Consider the following 27,485-nt stretch of genomic DNA (forward strand, 5'->3'; position numbering starts at 1 on the left):
GTCCATACCCCGAAAGCCTCCTTACGGTGAGTGGTGGAGGGTACTTTATGTACGATTGTGACTTACCCCCTTTCCCGTTCCAGTCGCGAATGATTGGCAGGAAGAACGAGTACTGCTAAGCCTCCGTGCGATCTCCAATTTCCCTAATTTTATCTTCATGGCCTTTCCACGAGGTATACGGAGGAAGAAGAAATATATTTGTTCGAGTCTTCTAGGAACGTACGCTCTCGGAACTTTAGCTATAAATCCCAAGAGTGGCAGCGTCTACCGCTGGAATCGGCGAACCATCTCCGTAACGCTTTCGAGGTATCTAAATGAACCTGTAACGAAACGAGCTGCTTTTCTTTCGATTCTCTCGTTTAACGACTTCCTCGTTTGTAACTTAAATTATACTCAAATGACGAGTTCTACCGATAAATGACCTTGATGGATGTAGAACAGGCAAATCTCTGCATGTTAAAATACCTTTTTTTTTTACCTTTTACCTGTTCGAAATGGAGTGCTCCCTTCGTAAAAATGACGGGAGTCTTGACTGTTGCACAGAGGCTTTCCTCGTCCTTTTAGGATATACCCCATTGTTGTCACAGTAACATATGTTGCCGCGTTGTTACTGGTTCCTCTGAGACAACTTAAATGAACTACGAAAGATTACTGGTTTCAGAAAAAATTAAAAATCATTGTGAATGCCAGATGGGTTGCGACAGAGAAAATAAATGTAGAAAGGATCCCCCTTCACAGACTCCTTCACAACGTCGGAAAAAAACAAAAAACGAGTCGCATCAACCCCATTCACGAGCGTGGCTCATTTTATGACAGGATCATTTTATGAAAGGACTCTGCCGATACTCCCATCAATTAAAGGAAATAGGAAAGATATCCTCAGCGTCTGATTTCAGATGCCCAAGTGGAAGAACACAAAGGAATACCTTGGCATTGCTCAACCTTGTAACAACAAACTAATGTGGGAATGAACAAAACTACTTTTGAACAGATATGAACATCTTACAGATGTTAATGAAAGTGACGTGGTGACTGATAACGTAAATGAGAGTGCCGGGAAGGGAGCGATTGCGTGGTGAGTTAAAGTAGTAAGAAAAATACGAGTGACAACCGACAGTGAAGATATTGAAGTGGGACAGTAATTAGTGTGATTTGACCAGCAAGCGACAATGGCTACATATAGTTAACTAGCTTTAATAACAGCGGAAGACTCTGAAAACGAAATCATCACTAGCTTTCTGGTGAGCTTAAGGCTCTTGCAAGAGAAGTCGTCTTGAAACTCATTATCACTTTGTAAGACAATGTCTCATGAAAATAAATTCGTTATCATTTGCTGAGGAGCTGATGGCTCTTTATAACACTATATCTACTATATTTGAGTTATTATATTTTTACACGAGCTAATCACTCGTTTTGTGTGAATAGATGTGGTGCAAACAAGAAAGTGTTCAAATGTGTGTGAAATCTTATGGGACTTAACTATTAAGGTCATCAGTCCTTAAGCTTACATACTACTTAACCTAAATTATCCTAAGGACAAACACACACACCCATGCCCGAGGGAGGACTCGAACCTCCGCCGGGACCAGCCGCACAGTCCATGACTGTAGCGCCCTAGCCGGCCGAAGTGGCCGTGCGGTTAAAGGCGCTGCAGTCTGGAACCGCAGGACCGCTACGGTCGCAGGTTCGAATCCTGCCTCGGACATGGATGTTTGTGATGTCCTTAGGTTAGTTAGGTTTAACTAGCTCTAAGTTCTAGGGGACTAATGACCTCAGCAGTTGAGTCCCATAGTGCTCAGAGCCATTTGAACCATTTTTTTGTAGCGCCCTAGAGCGCTCGGCTAACCCCGCGCGGCCCGGTGCAAACAAGACATAAGCACTACGTGATCAGTGGAGTGTTGTGTGTGTGTTGTTCAAATTACCTTTAGCATACATAATTGTAATTTAATGCAACATAAATATATTTCTCACGAGTCACAGGACAGTGTATTCAACCTCCTTGGATTTGTGGCCGAAGCTTTGCCGAGTCACACAGTAACTGGAAGATTAATTACAACTTCATCTTACATGTTGTTTGTTGTTATGGTCTTCAGTCCTGAGACTGGTTTGATGCAGCTCTCCATGCTGCTCTATCCTGTGTAAGCTTCTTCATCTCCCAGTACCTACTGCAACCTACATCCTTCTGAATCTGGCCGGCCGCGGTGGTCTCGCGGTTCTAGGCGCGCAGTACGGAACCGTGCGACTGCTACGGTCGCAGGTTCGAATCCTGCCTCGGGCATGGATGTGTGTGATGTCCTTAGGTTAGTTAGGTTTAAGTAGTTCTAAGTTCTAGGGGACTGATAACCACAGCAGTTGAGTCCCATAGTTCTCAGAGCCATTTGAACCATTTTGAACCTTCTGAATCTGCTTGGCGTATTCATCTCTTGGTCTCCCTCTACGATTTTTATCCTCCACGCTGCCCTCCAATACAAAATTGGTGATCCCTCGATGCCTCAGAACATATCCTACCAACCGATCCCTTCTTCTAGTCAATTTGTGCCACAAACTTCTCTTCTCCCCAATCCTATTCAACACCTCCTCATTAGTTATGTGATCTACCCATCTAATCTTCAGCATTCTTCTGTAGCACCACATTTCTTAAGCTTCTATTCTCTTCTTGTCTAAACTATTTATCGTCCACGTTTCACTTCCATACATGGCTACACTCCATACAAATACTTTCAGAAACGACTTCCTGACCCTTAAATCTATACTCGATCTTAACAAATTTCTCTTCTTCAGAAACGCTTTCCTTCCCATTGCCAGTCTACATTTTATATCCTCTCTACTTCGACCATCATCAGTTATTTTGCGCCCCAAATAGCAAAACTCCTTTACTACTTTAAGCGTCTCATTTCCTAATCTAATTACATGTAACACAGATAATCGGTTTAATATGCGACAATGGTTCAGACTTCCCACCCAGTCCGAGTATCGATATGTGGGGAAGGTCATGGACACTCGCGCTTGACAGCTCGGCCGCAGCTCGCTCCCGCGGAGGGCCTGTCCACTGTGGCGAGGGCACGCGTCAGCTCCGCGACCCCGCTCTTGGTTCTCTAAAGCCTTCGCTACAAGCCACTTAAGTACAAAGACAAATGTTCTCGAGTGTGTTGACAAAGTTCGCTAAATGTCCAGCACATTCCTCCTCCTGCAGCCTTATTGTGTCCGAGATCCTTTCCACGTTCGTGGTTAGCTCGTTTGTGACTCGATAGTTACCGTCTACTTACTAAACTGCGTTTATGACTTTTCCGTGTGGTCTGCGTTCCAGGGCTTCAAGGTTCTCCTTGTTCTGACTGACCACCATGTCTAAATTCTTTGTTTGTGTGTTCCTGGGAATTTCATTTCATAATGTAGATCTTCTTTTTTGTAAACGTCTTCTGTCTCCATTCGTGAGATTCAGTCCTAAATTGGGACTTTTTCCAGCCTTTTCTCCTATATATTGATACAAATTCACCACGGTACGTGAATGACTTCACCCTTTCAGTGCAACCTGTTTGCTGAGTACTTTTTGTTCCTATTTTTTATTATCCGTTTGTCTCTTTTAGCGAGATACTGAGCCCTGTTTAGTTGGAAATCTTTGCGAGGAGGTTTCTCTTTCTGTCTATATTTCCTTCCACACTTCGCTATAGCATTACAGCTCGAAAAAAATGGTTCAAATGGCTCTGAACACTATGGGACTTAACATCTATGGTCATCAGTCCCCTAGAACTTAGAACTACTTAAACCTAACTAACCTAAGGACATCACACAACACCCAGTCATCACGAGGCATACAGCTCAAAGTCATTCCCAAATGCTAAAATCTAATTTAAGTCCACATTTTTGTGTATTGTAATTTAGATTTCTTAGGATATTCTCTAGAACACAGTTGAGTTAGAATAACAAAAATTCGACTGTTTTTCTTCTTTTCTCACGACTGACTTGAAATCAAACGAGTCACTGCCAAAGAAACGACTTACGAATGAAAATGGCATACGATAGTGTGGCGTGACTATTGTGAAAGGCATTAGCCTGCCGCAATTGAACTGTCGCTGCTTCTGTTAACAAACAGAGTCAGCGAGACTTGCGTCACGTTGCCATCTGCATGAATTGGCGCTGAGCATCAATCAAACAAACACAAATAAAATGCAACACGGAGAGACGTTTTCCTAAGGCGCCTTTAATAAATATGACTATGTTTGTTGCTGACATGTTAGCACAACTCAGGAGTGCTTCTGGTAAATTAAATAGGGTCCTAAAGATAAGTTTACGATCCGTCTTGAAAGGAAAGTTTACAGTCAATATATTTTATCAGTTTCGATTTACGACTGTAACACATTCATTTTTAGAGTAGAACCATTTAATAAGTGAGGGTTTCTTAGTGAGCAATGGAAAAATGCGTGCTGAGAATTACTGCTGGACTCAGGAAATCGTGCCAACAGGTCAGGGAACAGACCGCAATGCAAGACACAATTACGGCTGTAATAAAAGTGAAGTGGAGGAGGGCAGGAAATGTAGGTAAGTGGATGGCTTGTAGCTAGGCGAAAGAAGTTCTTTGCTGAATTCAAGTAAATAAGAAAAGACCGAGACAACGCATTATTGGGAGGTAGATAGGTGGCATCAGAAGGTATGCAGATGCGCCAAGCTTATAGCTGAGCCCATAATGCCCAGAGGGGACGTGTCGAAGAGCTGAAAATATTTAATGTAAATGAATGATAAAATATTCTTAAAATCGAAGGTTTACAACTTTCATAAAGGACTTTTTGCTGTAAATAAGCGCCGCAAACGGGTTATGGCTTTTTTTTATCATTTTTCAACTAGTTTCAGCCTTGAAGTCATCATCTCGCAGAGCCTGGATAAAATTCAGAACAAGAGCATACAGTTTTTACTAGCATAAGAAACATATCCCATTATAATATTCAGTTAAAACGTCTGATTACTTACTTTTAAATGTTTTCTTCGTGAGTACCACATGTCTACGAAGATAAAATGTAATCCACAACTAATTATGAATGTGCTAATATATATATATATATATATATATATATATATATATATACCAGACCTGTATTTGATCATACAATGTATGCTTTCACGGCCGGTAATGTCTTCACTTAAAACTTTAAAACTTCCGGGCTAACAGGCCATGGTCGATGTATAAAACTCTCCCCTGACGTTTCTCCCGCAGTCGGAGACGATACGTCAGGGGAGAGTTTTATACATCGACCACAGCCTATTAACCCGGAAGTTTTAAGTGAAGACCTGTATTTAGAGCTACATGTACTCACTTCCTCAGGAAGTGTAGTCCTTTCACGAAAGAGGTAGCTTACAAAACCCTCCGTCGACCAGTGCTTGAATATTGTTCTTCAGTGCGCGATCCACATCAGGTAGGGTACACTGTCCAACATAATTAAAGGATTATTTTTTGAAATCCTGTAACTATCCCCCGCAGCGACGCCTAAGTGTGAAATTTTGTTCAAAGATGCGTACAATCTTCCGCTCCAGCGATGCAAAATCATGGCGCCCTGCCAAGTAACCTCGAGCTCGTCGTCGCTTCAAACAGCGAGGTGTCGACACATGGGGAAAAGGCCAGAGCTAAGAAGTTGGTGTGAGGCGTATGGTGGGTTAATGATGTCACATTGGCACCGCATTTAAGTACAGTTCCGTCCAACCAGGCCTGTTGCTCATCGCACTGCAAACTGCCCTTTTCTACTGCGAAATGTGTGGCAATCAGTGCCCCGATGAAAGGGGAGGTTTCATTGATGCACTTTATATCACCCCCTGGGAGCTTGTCGTATCGACTCTGACCGGAGGTGCATCTGGAATGTCTTACTTGTCCACCCATAAACAGCGTGATTTCAACGCTGGGCGTCGCGGTTCTGGCCTCCATCGTAGAGGCTTTAAAAAAGCAGGTGGAGTATGGGTAAGATGGGGGCGCAAGGCTTTTCCCATCGTGTGACGCGTCCACTGTGGCGTTGTGTAGAAACATAGTTAAATTTGTCCCAATGTGACATCACTAACCTTCCTTGCATCTCATACGAACTTCTTAGGTCTAACTCTCTTTTTCCTTTTTTTCTTTTTCTCCGAATGTGTCGACACCTTGCTGTATGTTCTAGGTACCTGTCAGCCAAAATTCAAGCTTATACCCTGCAATGAAAGACAATCACGGGGTTTAGAAAAACTGATATTTTAATTATGTTGCACAGTGTATATAAACAAATTAGGGAAGATCCGAAGAAGAGCAGTGAGTTTCGTTACAAGTTCAGTTGATTAAGTGAGCGCGAAAGCATGAGATGCTCAGTCTAGGCCGGTGGCAGACCATGCAAGATAGGCGTTCTGTTTTAGGGTGTGGTTTCCTTTTATAGCTCCGAGAATGTACGTTCATAGAAGAGCCAACCAATACATATTTCTTCCTTCTCCGTACATTTCGCGAGAAGACCGTGAAGATAAAATGAGGGAAATTTGAGGCAGCTCGTACGGAGGCTTACCACAAATGGTTCTTTCCGACAACTATTCACGACTGGATCGGGAAACGTGAGAAATGACAATGGTACACAAGTCACCTTGTGAGGATCCTATATACCCCCACGTCAATACATTTGTCATCTTTGTTACATTCTATCGCAAACTCGTCGCTCTGCTTCGTCGCAGAGTGTATATTATGTTACTACAGCCATCACTGAAGGGAGATTCGAACTCACAAGGAAACATACCAACAATCGTTTGTATCACGAACCATTCACGACTGGAACAGGAAAAGGAGGCAAGCTACAATGGTACACAAACACCCCTACCTCTGCGAGTAGTGTAGAATAATAACAGGCCACCATCATGCCGATGTCGAATACCACCAACTTCTGGTAGGGGTTTCCTCTAGGCATAACACAATCTTCTCACAAACAAACGACATTTAAATGCGATTACTGAATGAAAAAGGCGCTACGTAATCTCTTTCGATATAGAAAATCTATGTATAATATTACTGCTACCTACTTTGTGTAGTTGCTTTGCAATAAGTAATTATTTGCATATCCAGGCTTGCAGTACAGATCATGTCAATATGACATTAGTGCATACCACCTTCATGGAGCTGAAATTGTAACGGCTAGTGGTGTGCAAAGGAGAAAAGTATTATTAGACGCGCATGGTACAAGTGCATGAGGTTGAAATTCAGCGTACAGTATACGGATCTGATTGGGGAACTTTCTTACATTCTCAGTGATGAATGTCCCTAATTGCAGCGACGTCTCGTGTAGGCTTTTAGCAAAATCGACTAGTGACGTTAAGTTTACAAAGACAATAAGTTCGAAGAAGAGATTATTACCGGCGAAGAAGCCTCTATGTCTTGTGTGTAGATACCTCTGCAGCTCATTAGTAGCAATCCCTGCTTGCAGTAATCTTAAGCAACAAATGGTTTACGCGTCCTTTTCAGCCCTCTTCCGCCCGACAGTTCTTTTTTCGGAATATAAATGATGTGCCGGCCTCCTGAACGCTGTGATTGCTGACGGAAGACAGACACATTTAGAAGCTAAGGCGCCACTCTGGTCACAAGTTCTCCTTTTTTTAGAAAATGTCCACAAATAGCCGTGGGCTGCTTCTCAGGAAGCGGCCCCGTAACTATTGATCACGCCGCCCGACAAGTTGGACTCTTCCTGGGTAGGCCGCGCTTTCGCCAAACCCAATAGCGGTCACCACATCCGCCGACGCTCCGGGAAATGCGAGCTGTCAGACCTCGGGGGAGCACCGTAAAACTAGCTAAACGACCACACACCGCAGCCATGCACTGGTTCCATTGGCTAGCGAGTCAGCGCCTACACCTTATAAACAGTCAGTAGAAGGGCGGCCGGGGAAAGGTACACGTAAGAGCTGTCCCATATCACGTTCTTTATATTTAATACGTTAAGAACAAAATGCTCGATAAAACAAGATTTAAAATTCCATAAATTGTTTCGGAGAAGATGGAAGACGTGTAAAATAATAGCCGATAACAAGGAGCCGTTGAACAGCAGTTCAAATTAACGCAGTACGTCCTGTCAATCACTTTTTTCTTTTCTTTTCTTTCTAGACTTTTACGTAACTGCCATGGAAATGGGCAAGTAACGCGTTAGGAAAAAAGAGTTCCGGTGCCTTGTTGGCAGCTTCTACAGGCTCCTATACACTAAAATAGATAACTCATATCGTCGTTTGTGCTATTATAAGGACCACTGTATTCCGTAGACTTCTAAAAACTTCCCGGTCGACGTGGACCCTTCAGACCTCTAACGACAACTGTCGAGTTGAAGTATGTTTAGTTTAATTACTTAGAGTATCGAGTATGTTTACTTTAGTTTAATTATTTATGTCTTCCAAGAGCCATTTCTACGGTACATTGTAATACCGCAGAAGGAGTTGGTTTACGGTCACCTTAATGTGATCTGAATCTAAATATGTGCTGGTGATTTGCAGCTGACTTTATATAAAAATAAAAACAGCCTAATAACAAAAGTAAAAGTGGATTTAGAAAAGGATAATATTTTTAACATCAAGAGAATTTTAGAAAAACGACGAGAAGTCATTTTAGAAACACATGTTGATTTCATTTACATCGAAAAAGCCTTTGACTCGGTCATTAGAAATAGCCTACTGGCAGTAATGGGAAAGCAGTGATACTCCATGCAACTTATGCGCATAATCACAAGCATATGTGAGGATATCATGACAGTCGTAAATTCAGGTACTTCAGAAAGAGATAAGGTAGTGATAAATGTTTCTTTCAGGGGTGTAGCATGCCACCGAGTGTTTTTAACATATGTACTGAAGGCTTCAGAAGAAACTGGAAAAGAGAAGTCCAGGCAGGTATACAGGTGAGAAGGAACTACCACCTAGACGCTGTGCTGTATGCAGACCTTGTAAATGTATTACAGAATACAGCCGTAGACTTACGTCTCAGATTTTTAAGAACTGTCAAATCTTGCTCAAGATAGGGCCCCATAAAAAATGATGACATCCAGGCAAAATTAGGATTTTATAATTTAAACGAGAAGATTGAAGAATACAGGGAAGAATGGCGACATCATCCCAAGCGGATGGATGAAGACAGAATTCCAGTCGTCGTAAACAAGTACAAAACCTCAGGATGAAGAGTTGTGCGACGAGCGAGAACAGACGACATTATTATTTGAAGTCGTAACAGGTATACTGCCTAAGCCTTGAAGTGCAGAATAAGAAGACGACAAAAAAAGTAATTGCCTAATTCGTTGTGTTACGGAAAATATAAATATCCGAATAAAAACTCTTCTCTGAATTACAATCAATTTGACAGACGAAGCTTTTTTGGCTTGCTTTCAAATTTAGCTTTGCTATCTGTCATTAGGTAAATAATGATTCAGTTACCAACCCTCTCCAAGATCAGGTTCGTTTTAATGAATATTAGGGACAATTTCTCTTTCAGTATTGTAATCGTTGACGTTATAGTTCTTTCTAATGACCAATGGATTAATTGCAACACATTTCTTGAGAGAATACAGTAGTTTGAAACTCCTCCATACATCGACTGAAATCATTCACAGATACGGTTTTGAGTCTCTGTAAGCTCCACCTTCCCAAGAGGATGAGTAAGCGATTATAAGGGAAAATAGGAAGGAAGATTTACGTTTAATGTCCTGTCGAGAACGTGATCCTTAGAGGTGGAGCACAATCTCGGATCAGCGATGGGTGGGAAAGCAAATCGGCCATGCCCTTTCACTGGAACAACATCGGCATTTGGCTTAAGCGATTTAGGAAAAATCGTGAAAACCTAAATTTTGATGAGCGGACGATCTGAACCATCGTCCTCCAGTCTTAATAGTACGCCACCTCTGTCGGTTTTTTGGTCCTGTAAGGAAAATTTCCCGTGGTGGTTACCCTTACAGACGATGACTCTCGTAGATAATATTTGACTGAATTTTTCCTTCTGTTTCTGCAGGATATCTCTCTTAGGGAGAGTACAATTAAAAGAGAAGAACAATTAAAACAAACATATTACGAAAGAGTATTCATGGATAGCCGTTATATAGGCAATAATAAGTTATGTACATATGATTTTTCGTTAGAATTTATTTTTATCATCTTTTAGCATCTTCCCACCATTGGCAAAATGGTTGAAGATTTTTGTGGCCGACAAATTCACTCAGCACCACAATATGCCTCACAAAGTACACCTCATGTTTTAAGGAGAAAAAAAAACTACACTAGGAAGATATCAGCCTCAAAATCGATGACGCGCGAAAATTTGGGTCATAATTCAATTAGTACTCAGTTATGCCCTTCTAAATGTACAGCTTTTAAACTTTCGACCGCATAGTTTACTTGTCATTCGTTCCGCGCTACTGCAGCCGCCTAACGCCCGAGCGCGAAGTTGTGTACAGCGGCAGGACGAGTGACAAACAACTAGTATGCGCGAAAGTTTAAAAGCTGTACATTCAGCAGGTCATAACTGCATACTAGTAGAATTATGGTCCAGATTTTACGCGAGATAGACTGCAGCGGCTGACATTGTTGCCTTGTTAGTAATGTACAGTGTAAGTAATTTCTGCAGTAGTCTACGCAGTCCTGTTTGAAGAAGTTAACAGAGCGGACAGTTCTAATAGTACCTCGCTCCAGATAGTGGCAACGAGGGAGTGGATGAAGGAAAATGAAATATGATTGGCTCTGAGCACTATGGGACTTAACTTCTGAGCTCATCAGTCCCCTAGAACTTAGAACTACTTAAACCTAACTAACCTAAGGACATCACACACATCCACGCCCGAGGCAGGATTCGAACCTGCAACCGTAGCGGTCGCGCGGTTCCAGACTGTAGCGCCTAGAACCGCTCGGCCACAACGGCCGGCGGAAATATGATTAAGCTATAACGTTTCGTCGCCGATGAGATCAGTAGAGACGGAACACACGCACAGAATGGGGAAGGATGGGATATGAAATCGGCCGCGACCTGTCAGTAAACCATACCAGCGTTTGTCTTTCACTATTAAGGGAAATCACTGAAAACCTAAATCTTGATGACCAGACGGGGAACTGAGCCGCAGTCTTCCCGGAAGTGAGTCGACTGCCTTACCGTTGCGCCATCTATCACATTGGGAGTGACGAGTGTTGGGGTGAATGTAGGTGCGTGTGTATTAACCCGGGGACCTAGAAACGACGGAGAGGCTTCGTCCCGCCGTAGCCCTCGATGGATCACAACCCCACAACAGGCGACAGCAGTCCACCCACCCCACTGCCGCCCCACACTGAACCCAGGGCTATTGTGCATTTCGGCCCCCTGTGCCAGTGACCCCCCCCCTTCCTCCTCCCCCGGGGAAAGTCTCAAAAGTCTCATACGAGACGAGTGTAACCCCAAATGTTTGCGTACTAGAGAATTATGGTGTTTACGCAGCAATCGCCAACATATGTAGCAGACGCGGAATAAAGGGAACCAGCCCGCATTCGCCGAGGTAGATGGAAAACGGCCTTGAAAATCATCCACAGGACTGGACATCGACACTAATCCGCCGGACGAATTCGTGCCGCGGCCCCGCACGCCTTCCCGCTCGGGAAGCAGCGCGTTAGATCGTGCGGCTAGCCGGGCGGGCAGTGTTGGGGTGGTTCGGCCTTGCACAAGGCATATCGAGGAATAGAAAAACCGAAATCAAGAAGGAGGGCCGAGATCCGAAGTCATTTAGACCCCAATATAAAACCTCGTGCTTCAGCGAATTTTCAATTTCTACTCTTCACAGTTGTTTTCCTCTGATAAACAAATAAGCGCGTATGGTATTTGATCTTTAACAGAAGGGGACAGCAACGCGCTACTACCAATATAACATGTGCGTGTTGAAATCTCTTCCAAAATATTTTCCTTAAGTTTTATGTAGACTTACATTTTTTTCTGAGAAGGAGACCGCGCCTGTAGGCAGCAATCGGCACAGCAGAAAGAGTACGGAACGGTAGTCGGAGGACCGTGGGATCGAGTCCTGACGCGGAAACGTTTTTTAATTCCATTTTTCATGTTACTTACACTGGAAATAAACCGATAAAATACTGAGTGTATTGTATTTACTAATATTTTCGTAAAAGGCATGAAAAGGATGCAAAGCAAAATTCGGAATTCTAAGTAAATTTAGAGGAAGGGATGGGTTGTAAGACATACAACTTCGTATTTAAAAATGGATAGTTTTAGAGTGATGATTTACACGTATGAGGGTGGTATTCATCGCAAAAACAAAGGAAGCAGTATTTTCTCGGCATTTTGCACACGTTATAACCGTGGAATTTTTTATTTACGTGGTTGTTTTAAGCTTTCTGTGGAAAAACATACTTTGTTTACACTTATAAAAGGTTCTTTCTCGTCGTACAGTTTGGCTAGATATTGGTGACGGTTGCTGGTGATGTACAGTGGAATGCGTTTCGATTCATTCTTATCGAGGTGCGACTTGTTTTTCTCTCTCGATGAGATAAGATAGTATTGACGCTTTACGATCAAATTCTTTACCCGACGATAAAGATAGACATCGCAGGGTTGCAGTAGAGGAGCGCATTTGGGGGCAATCTTTTCGATACTGCATGAGGCAGTTCAACAAAAATAATAAGAGAATTTAATTTTATTACGAAGTTTTCGTTACGCTTTATAATCCCTTCTTGGAAATTTGTTTGCAATCCCAATTATTCTTTTGCCTTTCCTTGTCAGGCCTTACGAAAGTATTAACAAATCCTACATACTGAGCATTACTTCGTTTTATCTGCAGTGTAAATAACAAAACTGAAAATAAAAACAATTTTCGCACAGGGACTCGACCCCACGACCCTCGGTTATCTTTCTGGAGTCTTTCCGCAGAGCCAGCTGCTGCCACAAAACTATGATGACATAATTGGCTCGTATACCGATGACCTGAGCCAAAACTACTATTTTTTTCTAAACGCTTCGTCATCTGACGCCCCCATTCCTGTCACTTTCATTTCTGGCCAAGTCTTGCGTACACCGTAAATTTGCACAAAATCGGTGATGACGTGTAGGCGTGGTACCTTCATAAGCAAAATTCTTACAAATACTGTGACGGCGCGCAGATCGACAATGTTATAACACACACAAAGCAATGTTTTGTTTCAAAAACCAAGCTTTTTGAAAACTACGGTCTGTGATCTAGTAGAAAAGATGTTCGAAGTTCTTGATACTACCCCACAAGCGAAGCTGAAATTAGCATTACTGGGAAATTAGTTATACGTGACTAAAATTACAGCATGACACTGCAAGAAAGGGTTCAATAGTAACAGAAGGAAGGTAGTTTAATGTTTAATGGCTTCCCACGCCCGGGTTCCCGGGTTCGATTCCCGGCGGGGTCAGGGATTTTCTCTGCCTCGTGATGGCTGGGTGTTGTGTGCTGTCCTTAGGTTAGTTAGGTTTAAGTAGTTCTAAGTTCTAGGGGACTTATGACCACAGCAGTTGAGTCCCATAGTGCTCAGAGCCATTTTTAATGTTTAATGACTCGTCGATGATGAGGTCATTAGAGACGGAGTTTAAGCTCAGTACAACAGGAATGGAGCAGGAAATCTATCGTGTCATTTTCAAAAGTAATAATGTCGGTATTCACCTTAAGCAATTTACGCAAATCGCAGAAGATGGACGAACAGGGATTTGAAGTCCTCTTCTACTGAATACAAGTGCAGAATGTGCAATGTCCTTTGGATGGTAAACCTGTCCTGTGCTTTATTAGGCAAGATCCTACTGGGGACGAAACGTCTTTGCTTTCCTCCGACCTCTTTACCGAATTACCCACCCAGTTAGAGCGGAACATACAGTTTAACGCGGTGTCGTATCCACGGTGCAACTCGAAGTTTTTCATACAAAGGATGAAAATTATTAAAATGACAAACTTCAGGGACTGATTCCTGACTGGCAATAGAGGATAAAGGTCCTATGAGCCTGTGTCCAGAAATGGACGGGATGCGTGCAACGGCCGGCCGCGGTGGTCTCGCGGTTCTAGGCGCGCAGTCCGGAACCGTGGGACTGCTACGGTCGCAGGTTCGAATCCTGCCTCGGGCATGGATGTGTGTGATGTCCTTAGGTTAGTTAGGTTTAAGTAGTTCTAAGTTCTAGGGGACTGATGACCACAGCAGTTGAGTCCCATAGTGCTCAGAGCCATTTGAACCATTTGATGCGTGCAACGACAACAAATTGTCCCGGAACGTAACAGAGAGCTGCATCGCATCCGCATCACAACAGATGTCCAAAGTGGTCCACATAAGAAACAATGCACGCGTTCACACATATCTGCCACGCAAGATCCACATAATCGTTCTTATACTTACACCATGTTGGCGGGTCACTTGCCTAGACCTTGTACTATTGTTCGTCTCAATGTCCTGTAGGACCCGGTCCTCCTAATCTGGTGTACGTCCAGTCCGTCGCCTTCCTGCACGTTCGACTGTGTGAACGGACCCATAGTCACACAAACGCCCAGAAAGCACTTGAAATGCTGTGTGATGTGGTTGGTGTCTGTGGGGGTACTTGTTTTGGTATAACTGTACTACCTCTCGACAATTTCCGTCTGCTTGGCCGCACGGAAACACCATCTCGACTTGTTCCCGACACGAATACCGGACGATTCCGCTGCTTACAGTACGCTACAACAGTCACACAGCCCGCAACACTCAACGAACCCACGGCACGTGGCCAGAGGAACTTTCATTCGTCAGCGACATCTACCGCAGCAACGTTGCATTTCCGGACACATGTTCATGCGACCTTTTTTCCTTCATTTTCAGTGGAGAATCCGCCCCTGCAGTTTGTTAGTTTTATTTATGTTCACTCTGTATAAAAGTGGGTGGAACAGGAAAACTTTCGATCCTTAGTCTGGGACTTAAGTACTGAGCCACCGAGTGCGGCAGTTCTTTGTGACGAACGTCTAGGGTGGTAGATCACTTAATGGGGAACAACTTTTGTTCGAGACAAAATGTTCGCTGACGGTTTCCGGCTATTCTAGGATGTGTTTAAGACTTGTGTCCGTTAGAGGTGTCAGAGTTCGTATCAGAATGTCTTACGTATCATCCACTCATCTGCTTCGCGAGAAAGTTCCTTTTCCGTATCTCCGCACACTGACACCTATTCTTGTAGTTTTCTTGTTGGAAATCATTCTATCAGTTTAGTGGGGTAAGCAGTGCTGCACACAAAATGCGCCTCGTGACTGACAAGGGAACCTCCCCATCGCACCCCCCTCAGATTTAGTTATAAGTTGGCACAGGGATAGGCCTTGAAAAACTGAACACAGATCAATCGAGAAAACAGGAAGAAGTTGTGTGGAACTATGAAAAAAATAAGCAAAATATACAAACTGAGTAGTCCATGCGCAAAGTATGCAACATCAAGGAGAGCGTTGGCTTACGAGCGCCGTGGTCCCGTGGTTAGCGTGAGCAGCTGTGGAACGACAGGTCCTTGGTTCAAATCTTCTCTCGGGTGAAAATTTTAATTTTTTATTTTCAGATAATTATCAAAGTTCAGGCACTCACACATAATCAACTTCGCTCTCCAAAATTCCAGGACATGTTCAGATTTGCTTGGACATATACAGAATTTGACGGTCTACGCACGGAAACATTTGAAAACGTAAAAAACATATGTTTTGACAGAGCACAGGGAAAACTGTGCGACTCTGAAACTGTTGCATTCATTTGATGCAGTTTATGTGACAAACTCTTATGTTTTCATCACTTTTTTTGGAGTGATTATCACATCCACAAGAAAACTTAATTCGGGCAAGGTAGAAGAATCTTTTTACCCATTCGCCAAGTGTGCAAGTTAGGTGGGTCGACAACATATTCCTGTCAGGTGACGCACATGCCGTCACCAGTGTCGTAAAGAATATATCAGACGTGTTTTCCTGTGGAGGAATCGATTGACCTATGACCTTGCGATCAAATGTTTTCGGTTCCTATTGGAGAGGAACGTCCTTTCGTCTACTAATCGCACGGTTTTGCGGTGCGGTCGCAAAACACAGACACTAAACTTATTACAGTGAACAGAGACGTCAATGAATGAACGGACAGATCGTATCTTTGCGAAAATAAAGAAAGTAAAATTTTCACTCGAGGGAGGACTCGAACCCAGGACCTTGCGTTCCGCAGTTGCTCAATCTAACCACGAGACCATGGCGCTCATCGGCTAATATTCTCCTTTATGTTGCTTATCTTGCATATGGACTACTCAGTTTGTATATTTTGCTTATTTTTTCATAGTTCCACACAACTTCTTCCTGTTTTCTCGATTGATCTGTGTTCAGTTTTTCAAGGCCTATTCACTGTGTCAATTTATAACTAAATCTGAGGGGGGTGCGATGGGGAGGTTCCCTTGTGAGTACCAGATTCTGAATTACGACAAAGGTTAAGCATTTGCGAACGTGATCATAGAATGACGACCGGATGACATAGCTGCTGGTAAATCTTTCGGGATGTGAGGTCGTAGTCCAAGAAACTCTTCTCTTTCTTGGAGCACGACCTCAAATCCCGTAAGGTTTACCAGCAGCTAGATTTGCGAATGTGGTTTATCGTATTTTGCAATCATTCTCTGTACGGGGCATAAAGGTAGATGGCCATGTTTTTATGCAAAACGTGAACTAAGAGAACGAAGAAGGCATTAACCTGACAACCGAACACAAAATCTAACGTTAATAAGGGAGTGTACACTGACGCGACCCAAGTCACGAATAGCAACGTGCAGTTATAGAGATGGCGGTAGTATCGCGCACACAAGGCATTAAAGGGCAATGTATTGGGAGGGCTGTCATTTGCAATCAGCTGATTCCTGTCGAAAGGTTTCCGACGTGATTGTCGCCGCACAATGGCGATTAACATACTTTTAACGCAAAATGGGAGTTGGAGTTATATTCGTAGGACATTCCATTCCAGAAATCGTCAGGGAATTCAATATTCCAAGATACACAGTGTCAAGAGCGTGCCGAAAATACCAAATTTCAGGTATTACCTCTCACCGCAGACAACACAGTGGCCGACGGCCTTCATTTAACGATCGAGAGCGGCAGCGTTCGCGTAGAGTTGTCAGCGCTAACAGACAACCAACACTTCTTGAAAAACCGCAGAAACTATGTAGGGCTTACGACGAACGTATCCGTCAGTGCAGTGCGGCGAAATTTGGCGTTAATGGACTATGGCAGAAGACGGCCGACACTGGTGCCTGTAGTAACTGCACGACATCGCCTGCAGCGCCTCTCCTGGGCTTGTGTCCGTATCTGTTGAACCCTAGACGGCTGGAAAACCGTGGTCTGGTCACATGAGTCGTGATTTGAGTTTGTAAGAGCTGATGGTAGAGCTTCAATGTCGTGCAGACCCCAGAGCCCGCAGACCCACGAGGCACTGTGCAAGCTGGTCGTGGTCTCACAATGGTGTGGGCTGTGTTTACATGGAACGGACTGGATCTTCTGGTCCAACTGAACCCATCATTGTCTGGATATGGTTATGTTCCGCTACTCTGAGACCATTTTCAGCAATTGATGGGCGTCATGTTCCCAAACAACGACGGAATGTTTATGGATGGCGATGCGCCATGTGTCTGGCCACAATTGTTCCTGATGGCTTCGATGAAACGGTTTGGCCACCCAGATCGTTCGACAAGAGTCCTATGGGACATAATCGAGAGGTCGATTCGTGCACAAAATCCTGCACCAGTAACAGTTTCGCAATTATGGACGGCTACAGAGGCAGCATGGCTCGATATTTCTGCAGGACACTTCGAGCGACTTGTTGAGTCCGTGCCATGTCGAGCTGGTGCACAATGCCAGGCAAAAGGAGGTCCGGTACGACAGTAGGAGATAGCCCATGACTTCTTTCACCTCAGTGTAAACACCTCGTTTTCGCGACAGTGGGGGACCGCAGAGTTATGTCTCGCGTCTTAGCATAATGCTGTGACAATGCTGTTGCTATAACACTATTTCTTACCCCCACAATCAGTAATCATCCGTCGTGGAGTGTCGCACATACTCGTTTGTGCAAGTTGAAACAGCTACAGTGGAACTGCAACTCCTGCGTGGCAATTTTCATCAAATCATACCTGTTTCGTTTCATTATAATCGGCACTGGAAGCCCAGTGAACAGGAGGAAGAAGCAGGACGCCTACTCTTAGACTGATTTGCCCAATCGCACGGCTGTCAAAAAAAAAAAATGGTTCAAATGGCTCCAAACACTACGGGACTTAACATCTGAGGTCATCAGTCCCCTAGACTTAGTTACCCTTTGCACTATACTGTAGCGGTACTTTCTATAAACGCGCCAATTTTCATGGAGCTACGTTACTTGACAGTGACACACAATCCGAAAGTTACTTTGCGTCCTTAAGTTCAGCATACCACTGTATGATTATACAGGGTGTATAACAATTAGTAGCGAAAACTCACATGGGTAAAGCATACGACAGTAAAAGGCAATACGTTCCAGGAAACATTAAAGTATGTCTCTGCTTATTTTACGAAAGGAGTGGGTAAGTGAAATACTGCGTCCGTCTTACCTGGTGTTGACAGTAAATGTTCAACAGTACTACGACCGTGGCTAAGGGACTATAATCAGAAAGAAACAAGTGAGTTCTAACTATGTCACTAATTATTACGTACAATAGAGTTCATTACTGGGGTTCACGCCTGACAAAGTGGTAAACAGTACATACTTTAATATTTATCTGTCACAGAGAGAGACAGTTTCACTCTTTGACACACATAGTAATTAAAATTACTATTTCCCATAAATCATTTATCATCATCGTATCCAAAGATGCTTGACGTTCTACTCGAATGAAAGCAGAAATTACGTAATACTTTATTACAGAGATCAGACTACATCATAAGTTTCATAACGAGCATCAGAACAAGAGTATGAATTGATAGGACAAATCATTATCTTATATCTTACGACAACCATCCAAAAAAAATTTTGATAGGAGTTAATGCAGGGTCACAGCCATGCGTTCCATGACAGTTCGTCGTATTCGACAAAGATCATAATTACTGCGCACAGCGCGGCAGTGTGGGAATATTGAATTTTCTTACAGTATGGCAAAAGTTACTACAAAACGTGGAGAGTCCACGAGTTTCTTCAGGTACGCTTTATCCAGCTGAAGCCACTGATTGAAGACTGTAAGGGACAGTCGAATGAAAACCAAGCACGCGCCACAACGTTGCAAGGTAACGCCTACCCCATAATGCCAAATGGACGAAGTCTACGCTTGAGCGATTTCGTTCGGAAACACTGCAACATCCTCCGTACGGCCAGGATCGTTCATCACGTGATTTCCACACCTTTGGCGACCTGGAGAAAGACATGTGTGGATGTCAGTTTCAGTCGGACGAGGAAGTGAAAGAGTGGGTGCGGTTGTGGGTCCGTCAACGGCCGATCGCTTTCTACGAAACAGGGATCGATCGTCTCTCTCCCAGTGGGATAAATGCCTTGGCATATGTGGTGATTACTTTCGTATGGAACTGTTCCATGGTCCCGTTGTGGCAGGCGTTCGGTTTTTATTTGACTGCCCCTCATACATCCCGCAGAGCATCCAAATTGCGGGAATGTTGATTGTTACGTTTTCCTCGCTGTTCCAAACGGTCCTAGACATTTTATTTGAAGTTAAGATCGACTAATTTAGCAAGACAGACGAGGTGCGATATGTCACGAGTTCGAGTCTGGGTCCGGCACACAGTTTTAATCTGCCAGGAAGTTTCATGTTCTTATGTCATCCTCAGACCAGAAACGAATCCATGCGACTCTCTGAAAACGGGAATGTCCACAGCATAATCTTCGTGAAGATGTAGAAAGAGAGCAACACTTGGGCCACCGAGAATGTTGCAATAAACATCCTAGCTCTTGTTCATGGTCATCTGAATGGTTGGGACCAAGTCATACTACGAAACACATCCCCAAAACATCACAGAATCACCTCCGGCCTGAACTACAGCCTCCATACACTGCAGGTTGAATGTCGCATTGATACACCAACAAATCGGGCAACTTCACTCGTAGTGTGGTCATGGACACTTCTACACATGATGCCTTATTTCTTTAATTCTGTCACGTCACACAGCCAACTGGTATATACAAATCACTTCATCACCGTGACTAACGCCAGCTGTGGCTGGCCACACTACTTCCGTACAGCGCCCCAAAGCAACCAGTGTGCTCTTGAAGGGGGCGACTAATTTTTTTGGTGAGCTTATTTCTTGTGTGTTTTCAACCTGATTAGCGTCTTCCACATGACGAATTATATTAACGCTGAAACAAAACTGATATTCCTTTTCGCACTGAATAATTTAGTTTCAAGTAAATCTGGTAATCACTGAAGTGATGTGATTAAATACATTTTGCTGATGTACAAAACGATAAGATGAAGAATGGAAGTAGTGTGTGTCGTTAGCAGACAACTTGCAGATAGCTACCAACAGTACGGAGGAGAAAGTTGACAAACTTCACGATGGGATTCGTACATTAAATTTGTACCACACATTAAGGACCAAATAAGACAAGCACGGAAGAATCTGACCGGCAATCCTCCCCATAGTGCTTCAAGTGCTTTTCAATCTTCCCAATGTTTCCTCAGATTTGACTGAGAGTCTGGCTCTGTGCTTTCAGTACCTCTTCGCTACCTAGCATCGCGAGTACTTTACAGATCCATTTTGAACTTGATCCATTTTCTCATTTGCCTTCGATGTAACTCCACTGTTTATGGTCTCTCGGCTATCCCCGATTTGGTCATTACCTATTTACATTCCTGACAACTAATGGAAGAATTCGTATGGGCAATCTGTGAATTGTGCAAACTGTTGTGTGTGTGACCTCTCAGGAATTCTCGGCGTGACTGATTAATGATGTACTTCCGGTTGTTCAGCCAAATGGCTGTTTTACATTTTATGTACAATATTTCGACAATCAACCCAGCTGCCTTCTTCAGGTCTGCGAGTTTTGCTGATATGTCTACTCACTGCCTGGACTCCAACCAGACTGTGAGCTATTGTTAGTTGGCGCCACTATTTCTAGCTTATTTTGAGTTCGGCTCCAAACGCCCATTACACCACTTGATACTTTCTTGTGTTTCAGACGGAGCGGTGACATTCTGTAAAACGCACATTTTCTCAACGTTTCAAAGCTCTGGTGAATGTGGTTGCCGATGAGATCCTAACATGAAAAGCGTTCGATAAGCAAGCGTTTTTTCGGCCAGTCTCGGTTGAAAAAATGCGGAATTTGTTATGGGACATCGTGGAATAGTCCCGCCTCAGCCTTTGTAGTTTCATCCTATTAGAATGAATCACGTTTCTTATTACTCTAGGTCGATGTTCGTGTCCAGTTACATCATCCAAGCTCGAAACATTCTTGTCTGGGCTACCGTGGAACTTTGGTAGTAGTTGAAGTCACCATGTGAACTGTGGACTACGTGAACACTATTGGCGGACCATCTGCATACCTCCATCCTTGATATCATACTAACTGGTTTGAGGAGCATAATGGTGAACTCGCGTTAATATCTTGGCCACTAAATTCGCCCGATCTGAAGCCAATGGCACATATCTGGGACGCTATCTGGCTCCAGCTGCGCGTCCACACTCCACTGACACGTAACTATCGGGAATTGCGTGACCTTGCATATAGCCACCGAAAGTTACCAAGGAGTTGTAGAATCTGTACCACGCGGGGATACCTACTGCATTGCGTTCCAAATGTGGACCAACAAGCTGTTTAGCAGGTGATCATAATGTTTTGGCTCATCAGAGTTCGTCTCGTTTCCTTTACTCTGTATCTTGTCATTTTGTTTTCCATTTGCTGTCTGTATTTTGCATTATGAGAATTGTAATGAGAGTATTGATAAGTCCGTTTTGATTCCCGTACATACCTGAGGGTGAGGCAACTTAGACTTGCATTCTGTTGTTGTTGTGGTCTTCAGTCCTGAGACTGGTTTGATGCAGCTCTCAATGCTACTCTATCCTGTGCAAGCTTCTTCATCTCCCAGTACCTACTGCAACCTACATCCTTCTGAATCTGCTTAGTGTATTCATCTCTTGGTCTCCCTCTACGATTTTTACCCTCCACGTTTCCCTCCAATACTAAATTGGTGACCCCTTGATGACTCAGAACATGTCCTAACAACCGATCCCTTCTTCTAGTCAAGGTGTACCACAAATTTCTCTTCTTCATAATTCTATTCAATACCTCTTCATTAGTTATGTGATCCACCCATCTAATCTTCAGCATTCTTCTGTAGCACCACATTTCGAAAGCTTCTATTCACTTCTTGTCAAACTATTTACCGTCCATGTTTCACTTCCATACATGGCTACACCCCATACAAGTACTTTTAGAAACGACTTCCTTGCATTCTATAGAATTGTAATGAGAGTGATGATATGTCTGTTCTGATTCCCGTAGGTAACTACCGGTGAGACAACGTAGACATAAATTCTACTGTACACGAATTAAATATCAAAATAAATCGTGCTATACAGCTGTACGGAGGTTGTCATCATTACTGGAATAAATGAAAACACAGCTGACAAAAGACCAATCTGGCTTTCCTACTAACAACAGATTTTTCATCGTCATCTAGACAGATAGGGCAGCTTCATGCCATGGGTGATTACCTATCGGAAGAGCAAATAATAGGCTCATAATGCGGTCCCATCTTGGACGTTGGACCTTCCTTAATACACTCCTGGAAATGGAAAAAAGAACACATTGACACCGGTGTGTCAGACCCACCATACTTGCTCCGGACACTGCGAGAGGGCTGTACAAGCAATGATCACACGCACGGCACAGCGGACACACCAGGAACCGCGGTGTTGGCCGTCGAATGGCGCTAGCTGCGCAGCATTTGTGCACCGCCGCCGTCAGTGTCAGCCAGTTTGCCGTGGCATACGGAGCTCCATCGCAGTCTTTAACACTGGTAGCATGCCGCGACAGCTTGGACGTGAACCGTATGTGCAGTTGACGGACTTTGAGCGAGGGCGTATAGTGGGCATGCGGGAGGCCGGGTGGACGTACCGCCGAATTGGTCAACACGTGGGGCGTGAGGTCTCCACAGTACATCGATGTTGTCGCCAGTGGTCGGCGGAAGGTGCACGTGCCCGTCGACCTGGGACCGGACCGCAGCGACGCACGGATGCACGCCAAGACCGTAGGATCCTACGCAGTGCCGTAGGGGACCGCACCGCCACTTCCCAGCAAATTAGGGACACTGTTGCTCCTGGGGTATCGGCGAGGACCATTCGCAACCGTCTCCATGAAGCTGGGCTACGGTCCCGCACACCGTTAGGCCGTCTTCCGCTCACGCCCCAACATCGTGCAGCCCGCCTCCAGTGGTGTCGCGACAGGCGTGAATGGAGGCACGAATGGAGACGTGTCGTCTTCAGCGATGAGAGTCGCTTCTGCCTTGGTGCCAATGATGGTCGTATGCGTGTTTGGCGCCGTGCAGGTGAGCGCCACAATCAGGACTGCATACGACCGAGGCACACAGGGCCAACACCCGGCATCATGGTGTGGGGAGCGATCTCCTACACTGGCCGTACACCACTGGTGATCGTCGAGGGGACACTGAATAGTGCACGGTACATCCAAACCGTCATCGAACCCATCGTTCTACCATTCCTAGACCGGCAAGGGAACTTGCTGTTCCAACAGGACAATGCACGTCCGCATGTATCCCGTGCCACCCAACGTGCTCTAGAAGGTGTAAGTCAACTACCCTGGCCAGCAAGATCTCCGGATCTGTCCCCCATTGAGCATGTTTGGGACTGGATGAAGCGTCGTCTCACGCGGTCTGCACGTCCAGCACGAACGCTGGTCCAACTGAGGCGCCAGGTGGAAATGGCATGGCAAGCCGTTCCACAGGACTACATCCAGCATCTCTACGATCGTCTCCATGGGAGAATAGCAGCCTGCATTGCTGCGAAAGGTGGATATACACTGTACTACTGCCGACATTGTGCATGCTCTGTTGCCTGTGTCTATGTGCCTGTGGTTCTGTCAGTGTGATCATGTGATGTATCTGACCCCAGGAATGTGTCAATAAAGTTTCCCCTTCCTGGGACAATGAATTCACGGTGTTCTTATTTCAATTTCCAGGAGTGTATTTAATGTAAAGCTTTGCGTTTCGGAAATCGATGGCGAGTCTTAATTCGGATTTCATGATGAACTATGGTACAGCAGCCCGCCGTTTTCAGTGTGTAACACACGTAACGCATACGGTATTCTGTAGACTCTGTACCATACTGCTAGACGCGCAGAGAGATTTTATGTGTTAAAAATGCCTATTGCTGAAAGAACATGTTGCTCTAGGAAGAGAAAAGCATACATTAGATGGAAAACTCTGTTGATATTATTATGAAGTACACGTGGTAAAATCTGTACAAAAATCAGTAAAAATTCACAATGCGCGTACAGGTATCTGTGTAAGGATGCAGTTATCTTATCTTACAGTACACGAATGACAGTAAAAGCTGTAAGTCAGATGTTAAACATGATTTTCGAAGTATGAAACTATCAATTTCTTTCACCAACAGCAAAACTAAAACTGAATGTGCCATTGAAACTGTGTGTTCGGGACTGGACGCGTATCCGTATCCTCGCCTTCCGTACGGGTAAGCCGGCCGAAGTGGCCGTGCGGTTAAAGGCGCTGCAGTCTGGAACCGCAAGACCGCTACGGTCGCAGGTTCGAATCCTGCCTCGGGCATGGATGTTTGTGATGTCCTTAGGTTAGTTAGGTTTAACTAGTTCTAAGTTCTAGGGGACTAATGACCTCAGCAGTTGAGTCCCATAGTGCTCAGAGCCATTTGAACCATTTCGTACGGGTTCAAGTCACGGACCAGCACACAGTTCACCTTCTACGAAAGATTCATTATTGCAGACACTATGTCGCAAAATGAAAGAGAGAGTTTCGGAACGTTGTTGCTGCTGTGCTCCAGTTCCGAAGACTGGTATATTGTGGCTCTGCACGAAAGTCTCTCCTGTGCAAGGCTCTTCACCTCCGCATAAAATGTAGATGTAAATAAGCTGTAAATGTAGATAATTACCGCTTCCTTCACACGCTTAACAGTGCTTGCTGCAGTCACGCCTTGATGTACGTCTACAATTTTCACCTCTCACACTTCCCTCCATTGCAAAATAAACTGTTCCTACTAGCTGCCTCAGAATGCGTTCAATCATCATATCCCTTCTTTTAGTCATGTTGCGCCATAAAGAGAAGATTACAATTTTCCATTCAGAAAATTCTGCACAGGTTCTGCTCAGGTTCTTCTAACCCCTTAGCAAAAGCCGCAAACTATCTCAAAGAAAAGTAGGAAAATAAACGCCATTGGTGAGAGTCTCTAATGACTCAGTTTCTGAGCGAGCACTAAATACGAAAGTGGAGAAGTAGACGCAAATCCTTTTCGGTCGTGTTACGAATGAAGGGAGTAATGCAGTGGGTGTTCCTTTCAGTTGCCTTTCAGAATGTTTTACACATACTAATATCAGTAATCTTTAAGGATAAGAAGCCTAATCGAAATGAGACGTTGTTGACAAATTTGCTGACAATGTTACGCCGGAATATTCAAAAAAGATTACATCGACTATCACGAGGATAAATATTTATTAACGTTTGAATACAAAGATATTACCTAAACTTTACACAATGAAATGTGTGCTCGCACTTCTGTACGCAATCACATGCTTTGGGTCATTGCCATTTGATTCAGTGCCACCAATTACACGCGGGATCAGTTTACGAGAAGCATACCGTCAGTTTTGGTGCGCAACAAGTCGATTATCAAGCAATGTGTCGCGCTGTTTTCAAATTATAGAAAGTTCTAGATGGACAGACACTTTAGTCTATGTTGTTCACGTCGGTATTCAGACGTCCGGTGGATTGCACTCCATATGAGCTTGTTCTGAGAACGTGAAATAGCAACTGTGTAATTCAACAAATTATGATAAAGTTTGTGACTTTTTAGTGTCTGCCTATGAAGTTTCACCTCTGTGTGCACAGTTTCTTATTAGAGGGGTGCAATATTATCACAACGAAAATGGACTAACGTTATAACCCTTAACACATGCAGTGTTTTGTAGGCACAATGCTATTTGCAAAATTATTTGGCTCTGCTGCAGAGAAACTTTATACTCACCTCATATACATCATGCGCACTATAATATATTTTCTTTCCACGGTTTTGGTTTCTGCTGCGCTGCTTGCTGCTTTTACTAAGCTTTTAACAGATGCAGAACTTCGTGGTGGGTCCTTTAAATGATGTAGGCAATCCAAATATGATGAAACTCACCATATATGCTTCAAGACTCTGTACAATTAAGATTGCACCTTTAGATTTGCTTTCTTTTTTTTATATCAACTTTCGTGGGTGCGAAGAGAAAATTTCTCAGCAGCAGAGATGTATTTTGGGCGTTTAAGTGTGAGCGCCTAATCGAATACAAAAGATATGAAACGAAAAAAAAGTGTGGAGCTACTTTAAAGCAAGAAGCTGAATGGGGGAAATGTGTGATGTGACAGCCCTACAAGAATTATGTGATCACCAGCAAAGGTGTTATTTACAATTAAATCGAAGAACCAAGCTTCATTCAGCAAAATATGTCGTTCGTTTTAACAGTTAAGTACGAATTTGAGCCGCCACCCGCACACACCATAATAGAGTTTAGCTATTTTTAATGCCTGCTTACAGATGTTAACAAGTAGTCGATATCACGTGCCCGACCCGCAGGCCGCGCCGCGCTCTGCGAATGACAACAAGCTCGATGGTGGGGGTAGGGGTAGGGTGGGGCGGGGAGCAGCGAACACTCACCGTTCATGAGGCTGTCCGACCCGGCGATCATCGCGGCTGGTGCAGGTGCGTGCGCCTATCCCATGAGCGAGCTTCCGCCGCGGTAGCGACTGCCTTGCGCTGCTGCTTCTGTTGCTGCTGCTGCTGTTCGTATCGCCGGTTCCGACTCGCGGTCGCACATGTGCCCCTGACGGCGTCGCACTGTAGACTGCCCGCAACAACGGGCTACCCTGCCAGCGCCGCGCCGCCAGTGCGCATGCGTGGTCGCTGCGCGGAGCCAACAAGACGCGCCGCCGCCACACGACTCGCTCTATTATTTACGCTCGCGTTACAACACCACTTCCAAAGGCGTATAACTTGCCGGTGTCATCGCTCTTCCGGCACGCAGTGTCACGGATGCATACAGTGCAGAGTGACTTTGTTCCGAGAGTGCACTATGTCTTGTTGCCTTGTACGGGGTGAAATCTGTAACAATCAACAATTGCTCCTGCATAAATTGAGATACCAAATTTTAAAACATTTCGTATGCAAACATAAAGGTGCCGAATGACGTCCCGAACATCTTGCCCCTTTTTTCGCAGGCCCTGGAGAAAAAGTAAGTTCCTGCTTCATCATGTCCCATGTGTGTTCAACTGGCGAGAGATAAGGTGATCTTAGTGGGTAGGGCAGTTGTTGTATATTACGAAGAGCAGA

At 44.2% G+C, this 27,485-nt stretch overlaps 1 protein-coding gene across 1 annotated transcript in view; it reads right to left on the reverse strand.

Annotated features, from left to right (window-relative positions):
• Positions 1-26,982, reverse strand: part of LOC126208232 (synaptotagmin-14) — a 586,661-nt gene extending 559,679 nt beyond the window's left edge. Inside the window, exon 1 of the mRNA XM_049938886.1 lies at positions 26,814-26,982. Within this exon, the coding sequence (XP_049794843.1) occupies positions 26,814-26,844 (31 nt within the window). The 5' untranslated portion in view covers positions 26,845-26,982. The remainder of the gene's footprint in view (positions 1-26,813) is intronic.
• Between the last annotated feature and the right edge of the window lie 503 nt (positions 26,983-27,485).

The sequence above is a fragment of the Schistocerca nitens genome, chromosome 1 (genome assembly GCF_023898315.1).
Source record: "Schistocerca nitens isolate TAMUIC-IGC-003100 chromosome 1, iqSchNite1.1, whole genome shotgun sequence".
Classification (NCBI taxonomy): domain Eukaryota; kingdom Metazoa; phylum Arthropoda; class Insecta; order Orthoptera; family Acrididae; genus Schistocerca; species Schistocerca nitens.